This window comes from Gouania willdenowi, chromosome 5, assembly GCF_900634775.1.
Source record: "Gouania willdenowi chromosome 5, fGouWil2.1, whole genome shotgun sequence".
Taxonomy (NCBI): Eukaryota; Metazoa; Chordata; class Actinopteri; order Blenniiformes; family Gobiesocidae; genus Gouania; species Gouania willdenowi.
Window position 1 is genome coordinate 5,755,267 of NC_041048.1, and position 27,194 is coordinate 5,782,460.

At 38.5% G+C, this 27,194-nt stretch overlaps 1 protein-coding gene across 1 annotated transcript in view; it reads left to right on the forward strand.

The window, feature by feature from the left end:
* The window catches only part of arhgef10la (Rho guanine nucleotide exchange factor (GEF) 10-like a), a 219,087-nt gene that overhangs the window by 142,551 nt on the left and 49,342 nt on the right, over positions 1-27,194 (forward strand). Inside the window, 1 exon segment of the mRNA XM_028446908.1 lies at positions 3,607-3,728. Coding sequence (XP_028302709.1) covers positions 3,607-3,728 — 122 coding nt within the window.

The window sequence follows — 27,194 nt, forward strand, 5'->3', positions numbered from 1 at the left end:
AGAAACACTCAGGGTATTGATAGCAATGTGTCATCCTGTTGATACCATCTGTAATAAGTGGGAAATGCATTATTTTAGTCATTCTAGCTGTATCTTAAGAATGCAGCACACAGAGCAGATTCAGATCAGACCAGGCTGGACCAATAATCCTGGGAAGTTCACTGCAGCCCTTTTCCCTCTCCAGGTCCTGGACCAGGCTTTCACACAGATAGGTTAGGACTGTTTAGAATTTATTTCTAGCCTGGAACAATTCCAGACTCAGCCCCTGTTAGAGCGACTGAGAGATCTCGCTGTAATACAGTTAGATTTACATCAGGAATTCCAAGCTAATTTATCTCAGCTAATATCTCACATGAATTCTAGCAGTAGTTTTCTGGTACCGCTCCAGTTTTCATGCAGTTTGTTGTTGTTTTCACTCGTAAAAGCCTGGACATTTAAGACTGCAGTATATACGGCCATTTTTTTAGCTTTATTTGGTCAAAAATCCATAATCACCTTTGAGCATTTTGTAATCCAAAGTGCACTTCTACATCTTCTCTGGGCTTTATAGTTGAGGTTTAGAAATCCAGGAGCATGATGTGACCTTCCAGCCAATCAGAGAAACACAGAATTTTTTGTGAAACCTAACTTGAGTACAGCAGCCCACCTACCTGCCCGTTCCGATTGGCCGAGTTGTCTGACGGGCACCCTCATCAGCCAATAGAGTGCGGCCTATGTTATGCTGCGGCATTTACTATTGTAATGTATTCTACGATTGAATAAATATAATATAATATATATCGGAGATTTTTGATGCAGTCCGATAAAATTCGATATTCGTTTCCTGGCTGATATCGGACCGATATCCGATATCAATATCGGATCAGGACACTCTAATAATTACATAGCTTTTTTTGAGGGAAAGTGGTGGCCTAGTGGTTAAGGATGCTGGGCTTGTATTCAGAGGGTTGCCGGTTCAAACCTCAAACCTGGGCCATCACTGTGGGCTGTTGAGCAAGTTCCTTAACCCCGAACTGCTCCTTAGGCGCCGCAAAATGGCTGCCGACTGCTCCCCAGGAATGGGTTAAAATGCAGAGGACAAATTTCATATATGTGTAACAACATATATATGACCAATAAAGGCAAAAAGCCCAATTTAATTAATTTAATTTAATAATAGTACGCCACTCATGTTACTTTATGCATTGCTCCTATTGGCCAGCGAGATATTCTACAACATGATTCCGTCCTGAGTGATCCTACACAAACAGGCAGGATTAGTCTGGGCCTAATGAATCCTATCCACTAACATCACAAATGGAACAGACTGAGAAACATGGACACTGGTCTCCAACCACCGAGCTGTAACTCAGAACAGGGACGATGTACACTTTTTACAGTCTTAACAAACAGTGAATCCAGTTGAACACAATTACCTCAAAGGAAACCTGTTTGGCACAAAAACACAACATAGCTGGAGTAAAAAACAAAGCTTGATCAGATCTTCCAGCAAAACTGGATTAACTTCCACAAACCCAGCTTGCTTTGCCTGTTGAGATGAACAAGGAAGGCAGTAGCAGATGCCAAAAAAGCCCCCCTCAAAAAAAATAATTTCTTTGTGAACACAAAAACAGGATTTAGGAAAATGAAAAACCAGGAAACGGCTGCTGACAGCAATCCTTGATCATTCAGCAGCATGTTGTTCTATTCAAACGTAACTCATAAGATCTCCAGCAGAAATCCTCTTTAGTCAGTGCAGCAAATTTTGCTGATTTTTCTATTTAAAAGGAACATGTCGTGAATCTCAATGGCTAACGCTATCAAAAGATCATAATTATATATTACTAGAGGTTTAATGGTGGGATTTTCTTTAAACGTCTTTGTAGATCAGCCAAGAGAAAGAAAACCTGGTCGTTAGGGAGACACACGGTCGCCGCTATTGAATGTTTTAGTGATGCCAAGCTGTTGCAGTTAATGCTTCCAATAGCTTTACCTATATGGACCTACTCTGGCAGGTTTTTCTCCACTAAATTGCTTCATTGTCCTCCCAGTAAAGGCGGGCGTACACTGTGATTATTGGCCCATTTTCAGCCGATATTTGAGTCTGTTTTGGGATCGGGCAGAGTCTCGGCTAAATCATGGGTCGTGCAGCGTGTTGCATACATTGGGTCACGAGAAACGATTAACAGCTCACGACCAGCTCCAGATCAGCAATCGTATGGTCGTAAGAAAATCAAACTTAGTCTATACACATCGCCTCCATTTTTGGCTTAGCATCGCGAGTGTCTATCCACTTCCGGGTTTTTCTTCTTCTGTTTTAAATGAGACGCTTCAGAGTTCTTCTTTTTTTTTTCCTGAATTTTGTTACACTTCGTGACGTACAGTGTGAGCAGTCAGGTCACGTCAGAGTGTCCGTATAGTGTGAGAACATGAATTGTTAGCTGCGAACATTCGACGCTGGAGCTGAGTATAACGATTGGAAACTTCGCACAGTGTTTGCCCGCCTTGAGTCTACTCTCACCGACCGCCGGCTGTGGCTGCTCTGATGCACATCAAAAGCTCACAATAACAGTTCCGCACACGTCTAAAGTGGAAAACAATATTAAAGAAAATGTAGAGAAAAGCACTATGAATAGCTAAATAAAAAGGAAAATAAAGAAATTAGATGTCACCTAATATAAAAATCAGAATCAACGACTTAACGTCACATTTGGCCCAACATACTGTAGCTGCTCACTATGGAGATGGTGTTTAAAAAGAAGACAAACAAGTCTGACAAATTAACACATGTAACCAAAGATGTTAATTCAGTTTCATTCTTTTTTCTCTGATTCATGGTTAATCTTGACTTTACTGATGATTTGTTTCAATGATTAAGCTTTTTTTTTTTTAAATGATTGGAATAGAAAACTGAGTTTATTGTAACACGAATGGACTCACATTACGCACAGATCTCTTTTCTACTGTGGAATGAAACTGTATGTACAGTATGTTGGTTTTGGATTAAAACAATTAAAATAATAAGTTCACCAATGGAACAAATGCTAAGCAACCTGCTTGGACATTTCAGCAAGCTGCTAGCTGACACAATTTCCATTCTCTGACAATAAAGTGATGAAATTTGAAGTTGTACAAATTATCACAAAAATAATTATACAACAGGGCTGTATTTGGAAGATTTGTGCAGCTTTTGTATGAAAAATGTTGATGGTGCATTCAGTCGACACTGAAGATTTTAGACACTGTAGCTGAAATCTTGTAGTTTCTGTCTTCCTATTATTAAGTCCAGCAGTCATTGTTGATAAAGTGCAGGTTTAATCAGTGCTGAGGTGTTTGTTGACAGCACCTGGCTTTGCTTCCTACGGCTGCTTTTTGCTTTTAAAAAAGTCCTGCTATTTTTGTGTCCAATTACTCAGTATTGTGTTTTTTTTTATTATCTGTACCTGACAGTGTTTTTTTCATTCAGCTTTGGCTTCTTCAGCAGCTCCTGTCTGATAAGTCTTCTAATTTATTTATTTTTTGTCAGTGTGAGGACTGGTTAAAAAAAAAAAACAGTCGAACAGTTGGATGGATCGGAGTGATTGCATTTGGACGAAACAGTAGACATTTTATTATTTTCTATTTTAGGAGAGGAAAATTCACCGGGATGGTTGTGTGGAGAGGACGAGGACAGATCGATTTCGCCCTTTTGGTACCCACTCCTCGCCTGTCACATGCCTGTCTTTGCAGCACGGACACCAGAGAGAAAGGTATTTTTCTTATTTTGGAGAGTATAAAGTTTACAAAAGAGTCACAAATAATTATAATTTGGTCCAAATTTATCTTTCAGCCTCTTTTATTTTGCTTGCCAGTGTTTTAAGTTGTGGTTCAGTAAAACGCCTGTATATTTATTAACAGTTGGTCAGCTAGCCCTTGTATATTGTGCATAAATCTTATTGTAGTTTATGTGAATACATATGCTGCTATCCCACTGTTTGATTTATTGTAATACAGTATTACCGTATTCTTTGATTTCATAAAGAAACAACAAATATTATAATGAACCGATTGAGGGTATCCTTTTGGAAATCAAATACCAAAATATACAGTATAAATATGAAAAATAAAATGAAAAACTACTGCAGCAAAGTAGAAAGCTGCAAAGCTCATTAATTTGTCAAAGATGCACGAGGGATTTAATGAGAAGGCCAAAACTGTAGTTTTTATGCCAAGTCACCCAGCAGTTGAAGAATTTATCGTCTCCTAATGTCCCATTTACTAATGATGTCTGTTGAAGATGAAAACTTTGCTCAATAACTGAAATTAATAGGGAAGTAGAAAGAGCTAATTTGAATATTTGAATTGCAAAAAGAGTAAAATATCATCACATGAAATGGAGTTTAATAGTTAAAAAAGTTTCTGCTTTTCAGATATCTCACTTTTACAGTTGTTAGGTGTAATTTTTCAATGATAATAACTATATGGACTTGTAGAGCCGCAAGCATTTTTGGTGATGTTCCCATAATTGTTAATTGAGTCTTTCAAGTTCTGAGTTTAAAGTCCATATGCCACAGTTTGTTACATCATTAGGTTTATTACCATCTTATTCCTACAAAGAACCATGCAAACACCCCATTTGCAAATTGCCAAACAAGACACTGTTTGCAGATAGGTGTTAATTACACATCCTCATTCCAGCTTCTGGCCAACATCTGGCTTCTTGACTCGTGTAATGTTTGACGGGGATGTCATGGGGGAAGCACCAGTTCATGCAGACAGCTTTCTGTTGGCTGTTACTGATAGATGTGCTGATCACAAGGCAAGGACAGATCCAACAAAGCAAACTCCTAAACATGCTGTCACGGCTACTCCAGCAGAATGACAGACAAACTAAAAGGCTCGACTGGCGAGATAATTTGTAGCAACGATGATGGATTGATGCTGAATTACACAGCTGACGGACTTAAATAGACACTGTATCATCCGTTGCTCACAGGTGTGATTGAAACTCAACCACGATTCATAAGTTCTCTCACCGTGCAAGACACATAAAACGCACGCAACAGTGACAACATAAACACAGACACCAAAAAGCCATAATTTCCTCTCTACAGCTGCACTCAAGCTCTACATTGGAAAGTAATGCATAAAGTGCACGAGTTATATGACACATACAGCCACAGGGGATCAAGCAAAGCCCCAATTTTTACTTCGTCCACAGACGCCCATCAGTCTAATGCACAACTCAAAGTACATATATGTACTTTGAGTTGTGGGCGACCGTGGCTCAGGTGGTAGTGGGTCGTCTTCTGATCGAGAGGTTGGGGGTTTGATCCCAGTATCTGACTATGTGTCGAAGTGTCCTTGGGCAAGACACTGAACCCTAAGTTGCTCCCAGTGGTCGACTAGCGCCTTGCATGGCAGTCCTGTCCCACTGGTGTGTGAATGTGAGAGTGATTGGGTGAATGAGCTGATATGTAAAGCGCTTTGAGACTGTTTCAGTGTGGGGATAAAGCGCTATATAAAATCAAGTCCATTTAGCATTTACCATACAGAGGTACACACACAGACACTCAGATGTATACATACATACATCGCTGTAGAAAAACACAAACACTCAGGACACTGAGGCTCAGCAGTGAAGAGAGAGAGAGAGAGAGAGAGAGAGAGAGAGAGAGAGAGAGAGAGAGAGAGAGAGAGAGAGAGAGAGAGAGGGAGAGGAGACACAACAAAAGAAGAGCAAGACAAGAGGAAGGCGGCTAAAGCACAAATTAGCATTGTGACCATCAGAAAAAAATGTATGATGTGATTAAGCATGCATCATATTAACCTCCTGAGACAGGCTTTATTGCGGCAGTATTAATATTATATAAACTCCTTCAATCTCGAACTGGAACCCAGCCATACGTCTAAGTACTGGTATTGGGTGTGTGTAGGTCTGAGTGTGAGTCTGAGTTTTTTCCTGTGTCCGGCCGAATCTACACACCCACTTACTGTACATTCAAGCTTGGCAATACCAGCTGAGCTCTGTAGTGTCCCACTTGTAGGTACAGCATTATAATCTGAAGTGGTAAAGTTTATGGTGTTGGTACTGGGCCTTAAGGCTCAAACATACTCAGGTGTACTCTGAGCATAAAGGACTCCGCGCTGACTGTCCGCTCACCGCCACGTAGTAGTATCCATTAAAATCCTACATTTCCCACAATTCTTAGTGCTTCTCTGTAGTCCTATTATTCCTGGGACCTGTTTTAAAGGTGTCTGTACTGTCATAGCTCGTCTGCCAGTTTTTTTCTCAAAGCACGTGTTCATCTCTCCTGCTTTGTTTCACCAGGCAGGTGAAATGCAGGTTGCTGTTACATTTAATGCGGGTCGATACATAACGAGCAGTGTTTTGTGTGACATCAAGTACTTGGACAACTCTGCATAGTTGATAAGTCTGAGCTTTGCAGGAATATGTCCTGGTGGATGTACGCTCGAGTATGTTTGAGCCTTTATACGCACACTAATGGTGGTGAGATGGCTTCGGGTGCTTTCACATCGGTTTAGTCCCAAACTCGGTCTGATTGGGCGAAGGACAGCTGATAATTTTATCACCTTGGTTTTGCTCGATTTGCGTTCAAAGCACAACTTGATCCACTCCAAACAGCCTCTGGTGCAGTTACATGAGCTAAACACTTAAGGGCGCTGTTACTGGAGTAGAGACTTCTCTAGGCAGAGAAACAGAAACCTAAAGAAGAGGTGCGCAGAACCTTCTGCATTCTCCATTTGGAGCAGTAACAGGTTGTCGTGCTTTTGGGGCTGTTAATGTCCTGTTTTGCACCCTTGCTGGTAATCCTGACAACCCACAATGGTGTGCACACTACATCATCGCTGCTACTTCCTGTTTTTAGTCCACACACAGCACACCAAATCACTACAGACTTCATTTAGAACCACTCCAAGACCGATGGAAACAATCACTCTAGAATTTGCCTGTTTGATCTGCTCTAGACTTTGTTTGTGTGTTCACACCGCCCAAACGAGAAGGGCCGAGTTCACTGGCATTTATTTATTTGTTTGTTTGTTAACAGGATTAAGTCGAAAGTACTTTATGGATTTTGACAAAATCGGAACTAAAGGTAGCACGTACGCCATAGAATTTTCCTTCAAATTTTGTAAGGGGATCCAGTTCTATATTCTGATTCTAGATCTCATCATTGGCAAAATGAGGAAAAAAAACATATTCCGGTTCATGATTGACAGATCTTTATGAAATTTGACTTGAGTTGGTTAATCAACAACAGCTTTACCTTCAGTTCCCATCTGAGGTAATCTGATCAATACATGCTTTAAGATCTAGACGCCTCCAAGACGGTCTGCACAGGTGAACAGTAGAATTAAGAGGCTTTAGTTGAAGCATGATATCTCCAACCTTTTCTTTAACTTTAATGTGGTAACGGATCCAACTGAGCAAGTAGAGCAGTGGTGTGAAGCCAAATTAGTGTGACCACAAAGGGAGGATGTTATAAAGTAATCACACAATTATCTTAATGGCTGTAGTACATCCAAGCATAAATCAATGTTCCTGGATTACATTAAGGCCAATACACTAACCTGTAGTGTAATAGCTTTGTGAGTAAGAGTGAAGGGTGAGCTGTAACAATAGCATAGAGGGCAGTAGGTGCGGTAACCAATATGAAACAGCCAAGATTTCCCTAAAGATTTGCCTGAGTATTCTGGAATTGTGTCTTACATCTGATTGGAAGCCAAGCCAAGTCAATTAATATGATCTGAGCAAAAGGAAGCTTGCACACACTTTTCCCTCCCGCACAAATGAAGCACCAGAGCATGTCAGTGAAGGGCACGGCAGCTACGTATCTATGCTCTAAATCAGGTTTTTCATAAAATTGTTTGATCTGGCATCATTTTATGTGAAAAAGAACAAATCTGTTCAATGGTGGCGAAAAAAACGTGCTGGATGAACACCCTTAAGCAAGAAATAGGTTTCCCTTTCTCCACTTTATGTATGTTTATGCACTTTAAGAATGGATGTGTATTAGAAATGGTTTTAGAAAGCTGAGGAGGTAGGCAAAAATATTTCTTTTTAGGTTTTTTTTGAGGCCGGCGACGGTCGAATTAAATGGAGTGACTTTAAGTCCTTCATGCAGAGTAGACTGTGATTAGGGGCTTAACTCTGCTGCAGCCCCCACTCCTTCACTGCGTCTCCATCTTTGCCTTAGCCACTGCCTTTGGGACACACATGCTTCGCTTTGCCAAAGCTCTGCAGGTCTTTTTCCCGCTTTCACAACTTTTTCTTGGCAGTCTGAGTTGCAGTGAGTCGAAAGTATAAAGAAAAGGAGGAAGAAAGGGAAAAATCCCAGATTAAAGGAGATGTGGCCGAAGGGTCCGGAGACATTTTCTACTAAAATAAACTTTCGAAAGCAGCATAGCATGACAACAAGCGCAGGTCATCTAAGGGGGCTTGATTCACTGCACTCGTCTGTGCGCACTGGTCCATTCATTGGGGGCTGGATACGGCTAGTGGCTAAACTTGTTCAGTACTAGAGATAGACCTTATCAAATCTCTGCTGACTGGGAACAGCAGGGGTGGATTTATTCCTTTCAAGCAGCCCCTTTTCGCTCTGTTTGCTCGGTAGCCGCCCCCTCTTTACTTTCTCTCTCACTCAGACCAAGACTCAGGCACCCTTGTGGTAAATAGACAAACCACATTCCGATGGTCCTTGTTTAAGCAGTCAGCACACGCTCCCTTTCACTGGCCTCTCTGCCATTTTGAAAGATGAAACAGAGCAGGGAGCCCAAAGGGAAGATGGAAGGTGGCTGGGTTAGAAATTGATAGAAGATACTAAGACACTAACCTGTCTTTAAGCGATACTAAACACATTAGCTAAATACACGTGGTTGGATGATCGTTGTGAAGCTGGATGACTAAACTTTGTTACTAATTTGTAGAAACAAATGTCTTTGGAGTTATTTATATCACCTTTTAGCCTCAAACTAACATAATATCTTTTTATATATGGGATCTGCTATTTTGGAAATTTCAGCCAATCCTATACCAAAGGGGACCAGATAATGCTGACCGACAATTCCTTGTGGTCCATATCACTCAGCCCGAGAATGGAACACTTCTTTGAGTAATAACTATGTCACAGTTTGTCGAACATGTCCACTTCTACTAACATGTGTTTAAAGTGCTTTTTATGGCATTAGCAGCTTCTAAATCGCCTCTTATTATGACTAGTAAAGGTATTATACAGTATAATAGTCTTTCAGTTTAGCTGTATCTGTATTTTAGGTTAAATATCCCTTTGAATGAATTTGAGCATCTTAAAGAACATTAGATGTATTTCTCTACAGTGGTAGCATTTTGGTTAATGCCAGTTTAATTGTGATTCATGCTTCAAGATAATACGGATTGATAAATAACTCTAAAACTATTGATTTACTGTAAATCTAAAAAAAAAATATAACATAAAGAGGAAGTGGCAAGCATCCAATCAAATAATGGAAATAAATGTATATGCTGGCTAGAACTGTACTCACGAGGAAGAGAACAGTATGAAATAACAAAACTTGTTCTCATAAGCAAACATAATATACCTTTGATAAAACATCTACTGTTGCTTAGTAATGGCAGAACCCCAGAATCATATCTGGAAGCCCAAGGCTATCTTTTACAACATGATGAACTGTGCTTTTAATTCACTTTGGTCATATCACCTTGAATCCTAACATCTGATCTCACAGTTACATAAACCTTCCTGTGGGAATTCTCATGCAGTTTAAGTTTTTTAAAGTGTATTCAGAGAAGTACCTCCACATGCATCCAATTATTTACTGTATTACGTGGTTGAAGGACGGGAACCCCTGCCTATAATGACTAAGAAGGCCTTCAAATAATACTGCTATAGGGGATGCAGCTCTTCTTCTGCAGCACCTAAAAGGTTCTTAGAAAAATCAAAGGCCACAAAGACCCACAAAATGGTAAAGGCACGTCTCCCGTCTCCATTTATGAGGCATTAGGCTGCGACATGAGGGTGGCTGCTATGCCAGAGCTCTTATCATACCTTGGGGGATTTCATCATGTATTGCTTTGAAGTGTGGAACAGCAACTGAAAAGGTTTTGGGTTGGTTTTCATTTTTCTTTTCCTGTGGATATGCTCTACTGTCTTCACATAGTTCACATTTGACTCTATTTTAGTGTTGACCACACAGATGTTCACTGTTGGTTATTTTACATGTTTTAAACACTAGACCAGCTGCTAAAGCTACAATAGATGGGGCGGGGTTATTATTGTCTTTCGTTGTTGTGAACTACCTGCCTTTAAAGCGTTTTGTGCTTGCTCAGTTTTATTTGCTGCACCATCCATTTCTTCCCTTTCTGATTAAGTGATAGAAAAATGCATTCAGCTGTGGGTTAGTATTTGCTACTTGTACAGACAAATGAGCTTTCTGTCTGTGAAAGCAGCCAACACGCTGTTACCATGGATACGGTGACAAAAATTGTCTGGGGTACAATGTCTCTGATTTAGTGACATAATGACTGAAAAACTCTCAGAGCCAAGATGAATGAAAGGGTGCAGCGTGATGACAGACCGCCCATCAGGTACTGACTTATAAAATATGGATTCTAAAGAAAAGGACAGTATGGAAACAGGTGTCCTTTATTGAATGTCTTTTCTTCTTTTTGCTCCCTCCCCTAGACTTTTCTTAAATCCTTATTTTTATAGGTAAAATCATGAAGTTGACAACTGCGCAATGCAGAACTTTCAGGTTGACTTTCTGCTACATCCTTACTGTTGTGTTGGACTTATATATTATGATTGTAAATTATAATTGTACAATAATAGCGTAATTTAATTTAAAAAATCTGTTTCTGTTGTAATCGTAGTTGAATTGCAATTGAGTTCAGATAATTGACTTTGTATTTGTAATTGGCATGAAAATTCTATCAAATCTGTATATTGTAATTTAATTTAACTCAAATCTTGGGATGAAAAACAAATTAGATGATAGATAATATTTCTCAGTGTATTTTTTATTTTGATGTAAGACAATGGTCAAAATGAACCCGTTGTCATGAGAGATGCTAACAGAAAGCTAACACAAGAGGAAGGTGAAGTTTTATGGGCTTATTTATTTCTTGTTCATGTTTAGTCACGTGAATAACATTCTCCTAGCACACAAAAACACACAATGTACGACTCAGTTTAGTTCAAGGGCCAAATACAGTCCAGTTTGAGCTCAAGTGGGCTGGACATTGTAATAATAATAATAATACATCAAATTTGCATAGTGCTTTTTTGGACACTCAAAGACGCTTTACATGGGGAATAAAACAAAATAAAAGGTTTATGGAAAAGCCAATTTGAACAGGTGGGTTTTGAGTAATGATTTGAAGTTTGGTAGTGAGTCAGAGTTTCTAATGGGCGGTGGGAGTGAGTTCCAAAGGGTGGGGGCAGCGATGGCTTGGTCCCCCAAGGTCCGGCGGTTAGTGCAGGTGATGGGAGTGAGGCGGTTAATGTCGGCTGAGCGGAGGTGGCGGGTGGGTTGGTGTTGTTTCAGGAGCTCAGTGAGGTAGGGCGGGGCCATGTCATAGAGAGATTGGTAGGTGAGGAGGAGGAGCTTGTATTGAACGTAGTACTGAACGGGGAGCCAGTGGAGCTGTTGGAGGAGGGGGGTAATGTGTTCTCTGGATAAGGTGTGAGTGAGGAGGTGGGCAGCAGAGTTCTGGATGTATTACAGTTTTTGGAGATGAGTGGTGGGAAGTCCATAGAGAAGGCTATTACAGTAGTCGAGTCTGGAAGTGATGAAAACATGGATGAGGATTTCTGCTGTTGACTGGGTAAGGGAGGGGCGGAGGCGGGCAATGTTGCGGAGGTGGAAGAAGGATGAGATTTGGGATCGCTGATTAGGAGTTCTGTTTTATTACTGTTTGAGAATGATATTGTCCATCCAGGTTATTATGTCGGCGATGCATTTAGTGATAGTGGAGAGGATAACTGGGGTGATGGAGATGTAGAGATGGGTATCGTCGGCGTAGCAGTGGAAGTGGAGTCCATGGTGGCAAATGATTTGATCGAGGGAAAGCATGTAGATGGTAAAGAGGAGGGGGCCTAGCACCGAACCGAAAATGGCAGGATTTTGGAAAAATTTACAGTTCATCAGCATTGGAAAATTGTGAGCCATGCAAATTTGTGTATTCAGAGGGGGGCTGATAGATCTCCGACTGAAATATTTGGTAATTTACATAATTGTTCATGTTCCGTCTGTAATTTTTCTTTCTCAATGCGAGCCGCTGCACTACAGGGCCGGATATGGACCCCGGGCCTTGAGTTTGACACATGTGCTCTAAAGGGCCGGATTTGGTCTCAAGTTTGACACATGATGTAATAAAACAGGGCTACAAAGTGCTTTTTAGATAAAACAATAAACGTAGGGTGTGTTTTGGCTAAATAAGCCTGATTCTTTGTTAAGGCTTTTTTTTTAATCTCTTACACTTTTAGGGAAATTAAATCGAGTGCGAAGGACGTAGGCTTCTCTAGGACATCAAGGGTCGAGAGTAATGACACTACTGTCCAATAATGCTGAGTGCACTGTGTCTGCTTTGTTACTGTGCAAAAGAGTAAAACATTCCACCAGATGTTAGTTACTCAGGGTAAAAGAAATACATTTTTTAGCTTTTTCTTAAATTAGAACAGTCTTTGTAAACTTCATAATGTAGTGGTTTGTCACGTGGTGAGGTATTGGAGGAAATGAAGTACATTTAAAGACATAAAGCCTAACTTTACTTGGCCTGGAGGTGGAAGACGCCACATCACACGAGCATGGAAAACAAACCACAATGACCCAGCAAACATTCTGTGTCTAAACACGCTAAATAGTGATTGAGGCTGATTAGGAACGAAGAACACCGGAGTGCTAAACAGGAGGGAGCCTAATCACTCACAGCACAAACACACTAACGAGACTGGGAGTGAAGACACAGCAGGAACACCCAAAAGCACAGAAAGACACAAGAATTGACAAAGTAACACAGATACCCACACATTGTGAGATCTCGACAGGTTTTATTTAATGTTCATGACGGAAACTTTGGCATTGAAACAAAATGCATATGTGAAAAACAAATAGAAAATCTCAATGTTATGTAATCTTGTAGCAGCAGCTTTTTTTTATTCCAATTGAAGAGGACGAAGCCTTAAACAAACTGCTGTCAGATATCCGTGGATGACGAGCACTTAAAGCTGTTTTAAAGATGTTTGTCTGTGGTCTGACTGCGTAAATGCATGTTTGTTTGTTAGAGTTAAAGTATATCATTTATGTTTTTAGACTTGGGTCATCTGAATGCTTTTAAAAAAGGCTGTTTTAGTGGCAACTTGTTGACATAAAGACCAAAGAATGTTGTCGTAATGAAGGAGTTGAAAGTTTTTATTTTGAAAGCAATAGAATAGTTAAAGGTGGAGTTTGCGGTACTTGTCGCAGAGAGGCGTCTCGAGATATGCGCCAACCACAGTGTGTGTCAAATATACAATAATGCAAAAATAATTAGTAACATAATTGATAATATTGACTACAAAAATTTGCTTTGACACGTTGTAACGCCGACCGCCCCGAGTCAAACTGCGTGTTCTCACTCATTCATTCTCTTATATTAAATGCTTCTCAAATACAGCAGCATATCACAAGTATCATATACCATTTCAAAGCTTCAAATCTTCCATTTTTAACCATATGAACCATCCTAAGACACAACCATCACAGCAAACACAGTCAAAGCAATGCCATGTTTTACTGAATCTATATATTTCATCAAAAATGGTCTTAATCCAGAGTTTCTGAGAGGACATCTTGATGTCCCGCCCTCAACTGCCTCACTTCCTCCCCCTGCCTCTCTAATCGAACAGAAGCCACGCCTCTGCTTTTCTGCGTGCGCATCGCAGGTTTATGGGTCAGGTAAGAGCCAAAATCATATTTACCTGTTTGCTGACACGTGGCCTTGTTTCCGTACACAGTTCCGCATTCACTTTGTGTAGGGGTCTATAGGATGAAGGAGGGACTTATATACATTAATGTATATGAATGACCACCAGCAGTAGACCGTAGTAAAAGACTAGTCGCATTTCGCATTTCAAAAGAATCATACATAAACATAGATTTCTCAGAAACTCAGGATATCAGCTTTAAGTTGAACCTCTTTTCGTTTCCAAACTTTGATCACCTGTCCATGGCAGCACTGGGATCTCTCGTCCAACACATCTTTTTAATATTCGTCGCCAACAAAGGTTTTCACATTTCTAAATCTGAACCAAAAGAGATTTTCTTTCAAAATGTGATCAAACCTGCTTTTTTCCTTTAGTCTGAAGGTCATCTTCCTGTAAGCTGCTGCAAAACTCATCATTCAAATGCTAAAATGAATCCGTATCTGTGCAGAAAGTCAATAAAAACCTTACAATGGACCAATCCGACATTTCAGCTGCGCGCTGCATAGTGGGATCGGGTTGAGGGTCACGAAAACCAAATTACTGCTTTGAATAATGGCGACAATAGAGAAATCCGGAGTATTGAGGATTTCAAGTGCTGCAAAGTGCAGGGTTTAGAGTATTTAAGTGAAAGGAATGCAAAGCAAACCGTTGAGAAGTTTGGTTGATATTTAGATTCCAGACATTTAACCGAAAATGCTCGATATCTTCCTTATTTCTGACCAAAGTGGTCAAAAAGCTTTCAAATACAGTTCTGAGCTGCTTCTAAACCAGTGTTTCTCAAATGGGGGTACGTGTATCCCTAGGGGTACTTGAGAGAGAGCAAGAGGAAAATTAACAAATGAAAGCTTTTAAAATATTGGGTTTTATAATGTGTATCTTTAGTTAAATATGATAATCACAGTAAATATTACCAGCAACTCACATGACGACAACAAAAACACACCAAATAATAAAAAAAATACTGAATAATAAAAGAACAGACAAACAAGAACAAAATACACAAAATAACACCAAAAACACCCACGCACTAAGAAAAGAAAAATACTTACTATTACCAGCAACACACAACGACACTAAAGACACATTAAATGAGAGAAAAATACACAAGATCACTACAAAATACACAAAAATAACAGAAACAACCAACACTGAGCACTGAGGGAGAATAATTGAAAAAATACCAACAACACACAAAAAAACGACAACATAAACACAAAATAAGAGAAATATACACTGAATAATAAAAAAGAACAGACAATCAACAACAAAATACACAAAATGTTAATAGAAATTGTCTTTATTAGAACATGAACTGAAAATAAATACTGTTTCATTCCAGTTATTTACGACATGAGATGCTTTAAAATGTGCATTATCATTCATTCATTCCATCATTATGCTCTATAGTTGTTTTTTCATAGAATTGTGAGTAAAATGTAGTAGTCGGACATAAGAGGGACGCATTTAAAAAGAAAAGAAAGGCGTTCTTGAGCAGTAAAAGTTACAGAACTGCTGTTCTAAACTACACGGATAGTTTTGATCATCAAAAGCTGGTAGAAATGTGATTTTCATGGTGTTGTGATTGCTGCAGGAGGAGTGTACGTGTTTCTGCTCTTCTGTAACAACTCAAACTGTAAACAGACGACTGTATAGATGGATGGATTTTTATTTGTTGCTTCATATTTTCCACAAAATTTTCTTTGAGGAAAAAGTCTTGTTTCACAGCAGCAAAATATCAAAGTAGAAATAACAGCAGCATTTGCAAGATAGCAATATATGTACTACAGTGTGATAGGAATGAATAAATAAATGTATATATTATAATCAGCATGCACAAATATAGATATTCATGCATGATCTTGTGCAAAATATAGCTTGAACAAAATAACATGCGACATAATCAGCAGCATTGAACAACGCATTATTATAGCATATATATGTATGTATGTTGTTGTATTTCTTTCTTTTTCCCTCTGGACATTTTCAATGTTGGATTATTTGACTCTTAATGAACAGACAAACTGCATACGTTTGTTTGTTTAGTCATTTCCCAGAATTTTAAAGAGCTCATTTTCCATGTAATGATTTTCAGAGTAAAGCAAAGAGGTTGTTGTTGTTGTTTTATGTAACAGAGACATTACGTTATTCCTTCAGGGAAATCAGTTTGCAGTGAAATGTAGGAATGTCATCAGAGTTATACGTCACCACTCTTAGAATAAACAAATGACAACATGATGCACAAACCTGCCATTGCACAACATATAATGTTACTAGACCTTGTTTATTGAAAGAAACATGCAGAAAAATACATAAAACAAAAGCAAGAATATGTAAAAGAAAAATTACATTACAGGAAAATACAGTAAAAGACTAGAAAATACTCAGAAAACAAATAAAACTACTACAAAAATAAACAAAACGACAACAGTAATAGACAAAATGACACCAAATGACACAAAACAACAACAAAAATGGACAAAATCACTCAAAAAAATATGCAAAATTACAGGAAATGAAAACAAAAGGAGACAAAAAAAACAAGAAAAACACAAAAAATGACTCTGCAAACCCACAGTACTAACGAACAAGCAAAACGACAACCTGAAATACACAAACATTACTCCAAAAAAATGCAAAATGACCACACAAATACACAATATGGCTCCAAAAACATATATTTTATCGGAAAAGTACACAAAAGGACAACAGAAATACATAAAACAACACACAAAATGACTACAAAACCTCTTTGTTGTTTCCCGTGTTAACGCTCAGATTGGTCATTATTCTAAATGCTGACGTGAATGTTGATAATGTGGCCCTTTGATCTAATAAACATATTTCTGTGCCCACCTCTAGTTTAGAGCATCAGTACAGTAACAGTTTACTAAAATAAGAGGATTGACTTTATCAGCCACACTTTTATTTTGTTTTGGTTAAAAAAAATCACTGACAAACTCTTGAATTTAAACTTGAAACTTGAAACTATAATTTTTCTCTTTAGTAAAATGTCTTTCCAAATAGAAGAATTTCATTCGTCTTTATGTGTAACTTAGATCATTAGATTTCAGTAGAATAAAGCATTGGTTCTCAAACTTACCCCTGTTCTCTTCTTTCTGACTCCATGTCCCCCCGTTTCTCCTGCTACAACATTTTGCTCAGAATATTATTTAAAAGAAAACAACTATAGAGCATAATTAATGATGGAATGAATGAGTGTTAACAGACTTTTTAAAGAGTCTAAGTTTGTAAAAAAAAAAAAAAAACAAAAACATAAAGTCTGACTTGTATTTTCAGTCCATGTTATAATCAAAATAATTTCCATCATCATTATAATTATAATTTTAAACCAAAAATACACATTTTAAAATTTTTCATTTTTTATTTGTTTTCCACCCCCTCTTAAGTAGCCCTTTAATGCCATTGTGTACCCCTATTTCAAAAACACTGGAATAAAGCATCATGTTTTATGTAATAAAGTATTAATTCACTTATTATTATACATTTCATTTGATAAATTGATAAAAAAATAAAAACTGAAACAAAAATACTCAAGTAAATGACAACTAATCAGAAAATGTATCACATTAATGGATAATTCCATGTAATTATTTTGTGTAAAAACACTGCTGTCTGTTTTTCTGCTCTCTTAATGACTTTGTGTTTATAAAATGTCAAAGCACTTGTTCATCCAAATAAAGCTCAATTTTATTTCATTATTTTTACCCACCAATATAAACTTCTCAGGACCCAAATATAACATGCATTCATTTATGAACCGCTGAAAAATAACACAACACACATTTACACTACATTTTATTTATTAATTACAGCTTCTGAATCCAAGTTTTGGCTTCTGTGAAATAAAACACATATTAATGGTATATTATATTTGTGGAGTAGTTTTATTTATCCCGCAGTCAGGAAATTTACTGTCATTACAGCTCAGATCAGATACAGTGCAATAAAAAAAGACAACAGAAGGCAATGAAGATAAAAATAAACAATACATTAGTAGTGGCTATATATACTGTATGTATATATAGAAAACATCATATAAAAAAGTATGAAGAATACTTGTGGGGGCAAGGAGAGATATTTACATAAAGTGTAATTGTGTAATAAATTCACTGTATTGTTGGAAATGTCCACATAAAGGTAGGGTGCACCCTGGACCATTTCAGAGCTATTGGTAGCTGGGTTTCTGTTACAGATTTTCACAAAATAAAACCAATATTTCTAAATGTCGACCAATTGTAATTGCGCTTTGAATGTGTTTCCATTGAACGTTGTTTTGGGCAGGAGCCTCGCAACCCGTGAAATCTCATCCCGCGAGACTTCGCTGCAGAAAGATCATTTTTAAAGTCTCATCTTCTGTTTACACGTAACGCACCAGGCTTTCTCAGAGAGAAGTGGTCATGTGACCAGGTACCTTACGTCCCGTGACGTGTATTTGTAGAAAAAGTGTTTCCATAGCGTTTTTGCGACACATTTCAATATCGAAACGTCTGAAAAACCTCCTGATGAAAGCCTAATTTATTTTTTTTAATTTTTTTTTGTGATATTTGAGTGCTTTTTCAAAATTCAGGTGTTTTTATTTTTATTTTGCTACCGTAATTTCTGGGCTATAAAGTGCACTGTTTGATTGGCCGCATTACAATAATTTAGCTATTTTCTAAGAAAAATCCACACAAATGCCGCAGCATAACATAGGCCGCACTCTATTGGCTGATGAGGGTGCCCATCAGAACGGGCAGGTAGGCGTGCTGCTGTACTCATCTTAGGTTGCAGGGAAATGTCTTTGTTTCAACTGATAAGTTTTCTTTACTACATGAAGTCAGTTCCTCACTGCCCCACGTCTACATATCATTTACAGCTTTTTATGGTCACTTTTTACTGGAACCAGACTGATACACTGCGTAGTCCACTCTTTTTACCGGGAACTACCGCAGAGCGATCAAAGCGAGTCGGACTCTGAGTCAGAATACGGACGCGATCGCTTCTGAACAAATCCAACGTGGTGATTTGGTAACTTAATGTTGTTATGCTACTATTACAAACTGGCTGACTTTTACTGTAGACGGAGAGGAGGTCCGTTCTGTTCTGATCTCCGCTCCGTCTGTCCGTCCTTTTTACGGAAGCGTCTCCATCAGCCTCAGAGTCCAAACCTAACACGGTGATTTAACATCTTTATGCTATTTATCCTTCTGTTACAAACTGGCTGACTTTTACTTCATCCATGTTGCTGCTGCAGCAGCGGGCGCTCTCTCTCTCTCTCTCTCTCCGACAACATTTCTCCGCTTCGTTGCTATGACGAGGCAGTGTGCATCGTGACAAAATGAATGATCAGAATGATTCTGTGCGAGCAAAAACGATTTAATGTTCACAATTTCATTGATCCACCTGGTCTAATGTGACGAAGCTCAATTTTGTGACGGCAGGAAGCTTATAAAACCAGGAAAAATCCACAATTAAGCCGCGTCATTGTTTAAGCCGCAGGGTTCGAAGCGTGAGAAAAAAGTAGCGGCTTATAGTCTGGAAATGACGGTATTTAGATGTTGCACATTAACAATGGTAATGGAAACACAGCTTGTGAGAAAACCACAAATCTACACAAAATAAAACACATTCCTGCAGATGATGGCAAAACCCAAAAAATATTGTTGACAGTATTTAGAGGAGAACAATTTTGTAACCTCATCATCTTCTTTATTTTGCCTTTAATATTCACTTCACTGTTGTGGCGACTGTTCTTTTCATAAATCCCAGGCTTAGCTGCTCATTTTCTTAGAGCAGAAAAGGTCAGAGGAGCTTTCGGTATGCAGAATATAAGAAAGTCTGTCTCAGTCCTCTTTGTGAAGCCAGATCACAGCGGATCTGTCGCAGAGGTTGATGTGACTCGGGCCCGTTTGGACACCGTTGACTGGCTCACAGCTGCAGACACATAGGAAATGTCACTGTCACAAAATGAAAAGGGAAGGTGACAGCGCACGTTTCTCGACTGCTTAACGCTCTCCTTATCAAAGAAGACCCACGCGGTGAGGTCCAGGGCACAAGTCAAACATTGGCATTTAAATAAAACAGCTCTCAGGAAGTTTGTAACATTGTTGTTAACGTAGCAGATCTTAAAAAAAAAAAAAAAAAAAAAAAAAAAGGTCAGCTCTTTCTTTCTAGATTTTCACTTTCACTCAGCCAATGTCATGGTGAACTAGCAGTCGATATTGTCAAACTCAATTAATGGACGGACGAGAACAATTGCAAATGCCAGCTGTGCACTTTGCAGGGCAATAAATTCAACCTGTGAGTCGACTTGTAAAACAGCTGCAATAAATACAGAGGTGGATATGACATTGATCAAGTTCTCTGATGTTGTTTGATTGTCCTGACTTTGCTTTTCTTAAATGATGCTTGTGCTTCTAAAATATCTAATAACACATCGAGAGTTATCACAAGATTTGTGAAGAAAAACTCATTTTGCCCACGAGCAGGAGGGATTTTTCTGTCTCAAAGTCATTTCCTTTGTCCCGATACAACTTTTTCACTTCAAATATACAGTAATACCGATATTACAGCCTTGATAATTGGCCAATATCGATTCAATACAATTAAACTCTCTTTAATGACTTATTTTCTAGCATGGAATGTTTGAAAAATGTTTGATTAAGATATTACTCAGAGAACAATAGTTAGCAACAGTATGACAAAAACTGACCCATTTCTTATTATTAACCAATGGTTTACATACATTTTACCCTTAAACATGAGAATATTCTATATGACCCTGAAAAATAACCTCAATAATTCCAATAAAAAGAAATATTATATTTGAGAATTTACGTGCATGCCAAATCCATGTACCCTTCGTTCTTTGATTATTTTGTTTTACTGACTTAAAACCAAAACAGAAATACAGAAAAATCATTTGTGAGATATTTGGATGTTTACGGGGAAATTAGAGCAAGAACAGAAGTCCGCTGCACCTGGTTTTCCTCCTGGACCAGGTCCCCGCACACAATAGGACTGTTTAGGATTTATTTCAGCAGTTTTCTGTTCCTGCTCATTTTCTCATTCAGTTTGTGGATGTTTGAGCTCGAAAAAAGCTGCTCACGTTTGTGTTTTGTTTCGCTGTCTAAATAGTATCCAAATAAACTGTTAACTGGCTATCAACTGTGAGGCTGATTTGAGGAACAATAGTAAAATGGTAAATGGACTTGATATATATAGCGCTTTATCCCCACACTGAAGCAGTCTCAAAGCGCTTTACATATCAGCTCATTCACCCATTCACTCTCACATTCTCACACCAATGGGACAGGACTGCCATGCAAGGCGCTAGTCAACCACTGGGAGCAACTTAGGGTTCAGCGTCTTGCCCAAGGACACTTCGACACATAGTCAGGTACTGGGATCGAACCCCCAACCTCTCGATCAGAAGACGACCCTCTACCACCTGAGCCACGGTCGCCCAAATAGTAAAAATATTTATTTTGCACGTTTTAATATCGCTAGCCAGTAACGGCAGCCGTCAACACACACCGAAGTTGATCACAAGAAACGAGGAGCATCAGTAGAGTATTACACCACCTCTGGTTCCTTTAATCACATATTGTGTGTGCTTTTTGTAATATATAAAAAAAATTTGTTTTGATTTGTTAATGCAATAATAATGTTTCTATTCACCAGTTCATCAGTAATGTGACTTACTGTATATTTTGTCCAAAAGTAAAAGTTCCCACCCCCTGTCTGTCGGTCCTCTCTGTGTGGCGAGATTAAAACATGAAGCTCTTGTCCATATTTTCCCATAAATATCCAAATATCACAAAACAGAACAAGATTTAATTTTAAAACTGAAAAACGCTGCTTATCTGGTTTTTGATGTTTCTGTATTTAGAACAAATGGTACACAGATTACGCCGATATATCAGATATTCGCTGTTTTTGTTTTTTTGCTGATATCGAACAGATATCATTATCGGATCGGGACACCTCTACTTTTCGCATTCGCACACTAACAACCATAGAGCTGCAATGTAAGATACCCTGCTAGCTGGAATATGTTTTATGGTTTTGTTTATTCAGACAACGTTTTTCAGGAAATGTTATATCCTGACCTGCATCACCTCTGAGGAAGGCTGGCAGTTGACAGTCGAAACATGTCAGGAGACAAAATTTCCAGAAAATCCTTGTCTGAATAAACAAAACCTTAGAATATATTTAAAAAAAGAAGACAGAATGAACTTACTGGATTAAATTACCAGCTAGTTGAAGATCACTGAGTTATTTTTTTTCTCCTTCTATGTCTACTGTTCTCACCACCAACCAACACTTTATTGCCTTCTATTATTGTTAAAGAACAACAGTAAGACTGGAGAAGATTTGATAATAATGTAAATGCAGTTTTTAAAATATTATCTTCATACATTTAGGTAATGTCGTAATGTATCAACAATTAGTTTAGTATGTTCACAAAATCTTTGAGCTGTTGATTTTGAAAGTTTGGGCTCTCAAGGTACTGCTGGTGGACTCGAAGAGATTATTTGCAATAAATACAAATACATAAAAAGATTTTACTCTTTGTTCATGCAGCTGCGTTTTCAACCTACTCAAAAAGAAACATATACAGTATACTGTATGTTAAGAAATGTGTGCTTGGTAGATTTTCTATTTAATTTTTTAATTTCACTGACATTAAACCGTGGAAGTTTGATTTCATTTTGAAAGTTTGCCACGCTCTGATAAAGACATCGTAGAAAAAAATAATAATAAGTGGCAGTGGCAAAGTGGCAAAGGAAATATCTAACTTCTGTACACTTGTTATTCTGTATGTGTGGCAAACCAGTACAGTCTGAAAATGGTAAGTTTTGTGTTCATCCTTTCTTCTTTCTTGACATATATGTGAGAGTAGTGCAGCACGTATATATATATATATATGTCTATAAATAGAATAACTATTCAGCGTGGCCGTTTACAAAGGGCTTGATCTGTTGCAGTGACAGTTAACGCACTAATTACAGAGAAGCGTTGGCACTCTTGCAGAGCTTTACCCTTCTTTCCTGGCTCGCTCTGTATTTGTCAAGATAGCATGCAGAAAGAAGCTATGTAGCCAAAAGGGAAATACTGCAGATCTGCTAAATGTGCTAATTTGGTCACATTTCTTCACTGTGATAGTGCATCAATGTGGACAGCAAGATAGGCAAACACTGCATCAGCTCTCGCTCTCTTTCTCTCTCTCTCTTTCTCTCTCTCTCTCTCTCTCTCTCTCTCTCTATTTCAACCACCTCCTTTATCTTTTGTAACAATATCTCCACTCCTCATATATTCCTCTGTAAATTAGTCTTGTCTTGACTTTAAAGAGCACTCTAAAAGCTAGCTCTGTTTTTCTTGGGTGTAAGCAGGTTAAAATGATTTCTGTGTTTTAAGCTCTAATCTCCTTAGAGACTACATACATTTGTGTTTGGGTAATGCAATATGTACCAGAGGTTAAAGTGTAATTTCAATAAAACTGATTTGGATTAACCTGGATCTAAATGTTCTCCTTAAGGAGAAAAGGAGAGCCTTTAAATCTGCAAACAAGGATGTGCTTTAGGAATTGCAGGAAGAGCTGAAGAGATACAAGAGGGGAAATAATTTACAGGACACAGTTGGAACAAGAAGAAGAGCTGTGGCCAAAAAAAAAAAACAACGAGTGACTTTAGAATTCCATTCCTAGCTTCGTGGTGAGCAACAATGATTAAATAATCTTATGTTTTACTTTACGAGGTTAGATCAAGAGTCTGTCTCTGCAAGGCAAGGCACATTTATTTGTAAAGGACATTTCATACACAAGGTAATTCAATGTGCTTTCCACGGTTAAAGAAGCTGTAGCTTAGAGCATAATGCTGCAGGCCACTTCTTCGACAACTCCCCAAAAATGTCTGCAGGGCACAAAACCATCAGTGCAAAACTGCTGCAGTCCTGTGCAGACTAGCTTTGTAGGATGGTTGTCAAAAAGAAGAACCTAACACTGGATTTCCACGGGATGCGTAACTACTCCGTAACGTCTCTGCTACGTAACTGCTGCGTAATCTACTGTTCGTCAATCCCTACCTCCTATGTCTGTGATGCGTATCTGTTGCGGCAAGGACTCAGGAGATTTAGCTAAATGACGCGTAATCGCACGATATAGTGAGTTGTAATTAATACAAAGAGACCCACAAAGCCACACAAACAGTTCATTATGTCAGAAGGAAATCGACTTGGTCCTGCCCAGTAGATCTTCAGCTTTTATGGCGATTATTGTGATTCAACCATGGATAAGTGCAATATTCAAATATTCTTACTAATGTGAAGCAGTTTGAGATAACTTTGTTGTAATTTGCGCTATATAAATAAAAAAATTGAATTGAATTGAAAATATTAAATACAATCTACCGACGCCCATTCCAGGGTGTACCCCCGCCTAGCACATGAAGAAAGCTGGAGGTAGGCACCAGCAGACCGAAATACGATCCATCTTGAACATGCCACAGAGTATTTCATTCTAAAAAAGAAACCACATAATTTATTCTGTGTCTGTGCACTACTTCCTGTCCCTCACAAGCCTAACTTGAATGTAAGCTGAATGTAAGCATTGTTGCTCCGGCATTCGGCAAAAATAGAAAGTCTGCACATCTGTTGCGGAGGGATCCGGAATGACGGAGTGGTTACGCAGCGGTGATGGAACGCATGCGCATGCAGTGGAAATTGACACAATGACTAGAATGGAAACATCTTGTGTTGTACCAAAATTCAAGACACTTCATTGAAGTACCTGGGTGGTAAGGTTGCTTTGGGTTACTATTTGTGTCTTTACTTGCAATTGTTAACTTAATCCCCAGAAAGTAATGGAATAATACATATACAGTAGGTGGTGATATGCACCTATTCACGTTGGTTGCACCATGCCAATAACCAAGAAAGAAGAAGAAGAAGAACTTAATCCTCTTTTTTGTAATACTGACAAGTTACAGGTTGGTGAACCCAAGAATTGTACATCAAAACAATGTGTTTGTGTAAAGAAGAGACTGGGGTTCTAATGTGGGTCCTTGAATAGCTGGATTAGGATTTGTCAAACAGCTGCAATTTTTGTTTTGTCTCATGTCGTGTCATTGATGCTGCAAAGCAGATTGTAGGAAGGTTTAAAGAAGTGCTTTGATAGACAGACCAGAAGTACTTGTTGGCTAACAATGAGCTGGCACCACAGCCTTTTTTGTTCTGTTGTTTGATAGGAATTATTGAAAGCCTTGTCCACTTTTGTACCTCAGGTTTAATCTCAAGCACATGCTGGCAAACGGTTGGGTGATGATCACTCTCCTGAAGCGTGTTTGAGCCCAGTACAAGAATCCTCTGTCTCTAGCAAAAAAAGGGAATGGGAAAAATGGAGGAAGTGATTGACTTCACAGGGAAGTTTTGGCCCGTAGTCCTCTTTTGAACCCATTAATGCAAGGGCAGTACACCGCTTTCATCCAGAGTTGGAACTGCCATGGCCGCAGGACTCTTGCTCTGTGTGTGTGTGTGTGTGTGTGTGTATGTGTTTGTGTGTGTGTGTGTGTGTCCTTGTTTGCAGAGGGGGAACTGCGACAAGGCAAATTTGCATCACATTTGTTGGGAGTGTTACAATCGTTTCAGCTCAGAGCACAGAAGGACACGAGGAAGAAAATATTGGTGGAGTCACGAAAATGAGTTTGATGTCCTACCAATGGCATGCGGTGGCTCCAAGCGGTATTATGCAAAACTACTGTGCAAATTCATTCCACTTATTGGTGATCTGATCTGCAGCACCGCCAGCAGATAAAGAGAATCATAGATGTACGGAGCGTGAATATTAGATTGTGAGAAATGTCCAGAACTAGTTTTAATGTTCGGCAGATCATCGTTTAGTTTTCTCGCAAGGTGTCACGACCTTCAGAATGTGTAATAATCATATTACAACAAGTAAATCAGCTCACCGGGTTCTACTTTGTCGTCTTCTCCAGATGTTTTGAAACCTTTTGTCTTCAAATGACTTTGAATATTTGGGGTGTTACTGTGGCCTGTGTGCACAGCAGGTTGCTGACTGTTTGATCTCTGTGCATAGATGCTGATGGAATTTAAAGCTAGTAGAGACAATACATTTTCTTTTATCAGATGAAGTTATAGTGTAGGGCTCATAGATTAATAACCTTGGGATAATTTGCTTGAAAAAAGATGTGAAAGGTTGAAATATCTGCTTGAAGGTTTGGTTTTATCGCCACTTTAAACACTCTTATTAACTTTGTTGTAAATGTTCCACGCAGTCTCATAGATACAAGCGAAGAAGTGTTTTTTTTACTTCATTCTTTTCGTTACTTCTTGTTTTTGCCCCACAAAACTCTGCAAAAGTGACTTCCCAATACATTTCTGGTATTATACGAATTGGACATTGCGGCAAAACAATGGTAGATGTTTATTTTGGGTCTTAAATGGAAAGATCTAAATCTCGCCGAAATTGAATGTCTCGCGAAGTGAGGTGAATACGTTGAATACCAGGAACAAGCAAGAACAAAAAAGACGTCTAGCAGATAACTGTCCTCCTTGTCTGGTGAAGAAACTGAAAAAAAATCACTGAACGAATGAAGTAATCCCACAATGCAATGCGAAAACTGCAAATTTTGACTTTTTACATTTTTTTTCAAGCAAATAATCTTTGATTTACTGACCTATGAGTCTTACACTATGTCTTTATCCGAAATTGTGGCTTGAAGTTTTGTTTTGATCTCCACTTTAAACACTTTCTTAATGACTGTCATAAAAGTTCTCGTCAATGGATACAAAGAAGTGTTTTTACGTCATTCTTTTTTTGTGATTTATTGTGTTTGCTTCCAAAAACTGTGCCAGAGAGACTTCCCAACATATTTCTGGCGTTTTCAATAACCAGACATTGCGGTAAAAACAATGGCCGATGTTTATTTTGAGCCTTGCACGGAAAGATTTGAATGTCTCGTGAAGGGAAGCGATATCACATGGAATACCGAGAACAAACCAGAACAAAAATGGTGTCAAGCAGATAACTGTCCTCCTTGTCTGGTTAAGAAACAATGAAGTAATCCAACAATGCAATGCGCAATACTTTTCTGACAATTTCTCTGAGGGAGTGTTTACAGTGTAGATTAAAGCAAATTTTCAACTTTTTACATCTTTTTTTCAAACAAATAATCTTTGACTTACTGATCTATGGGTACTTTTGTCTTTATCTGATAAAAAAAAAGATTGTCT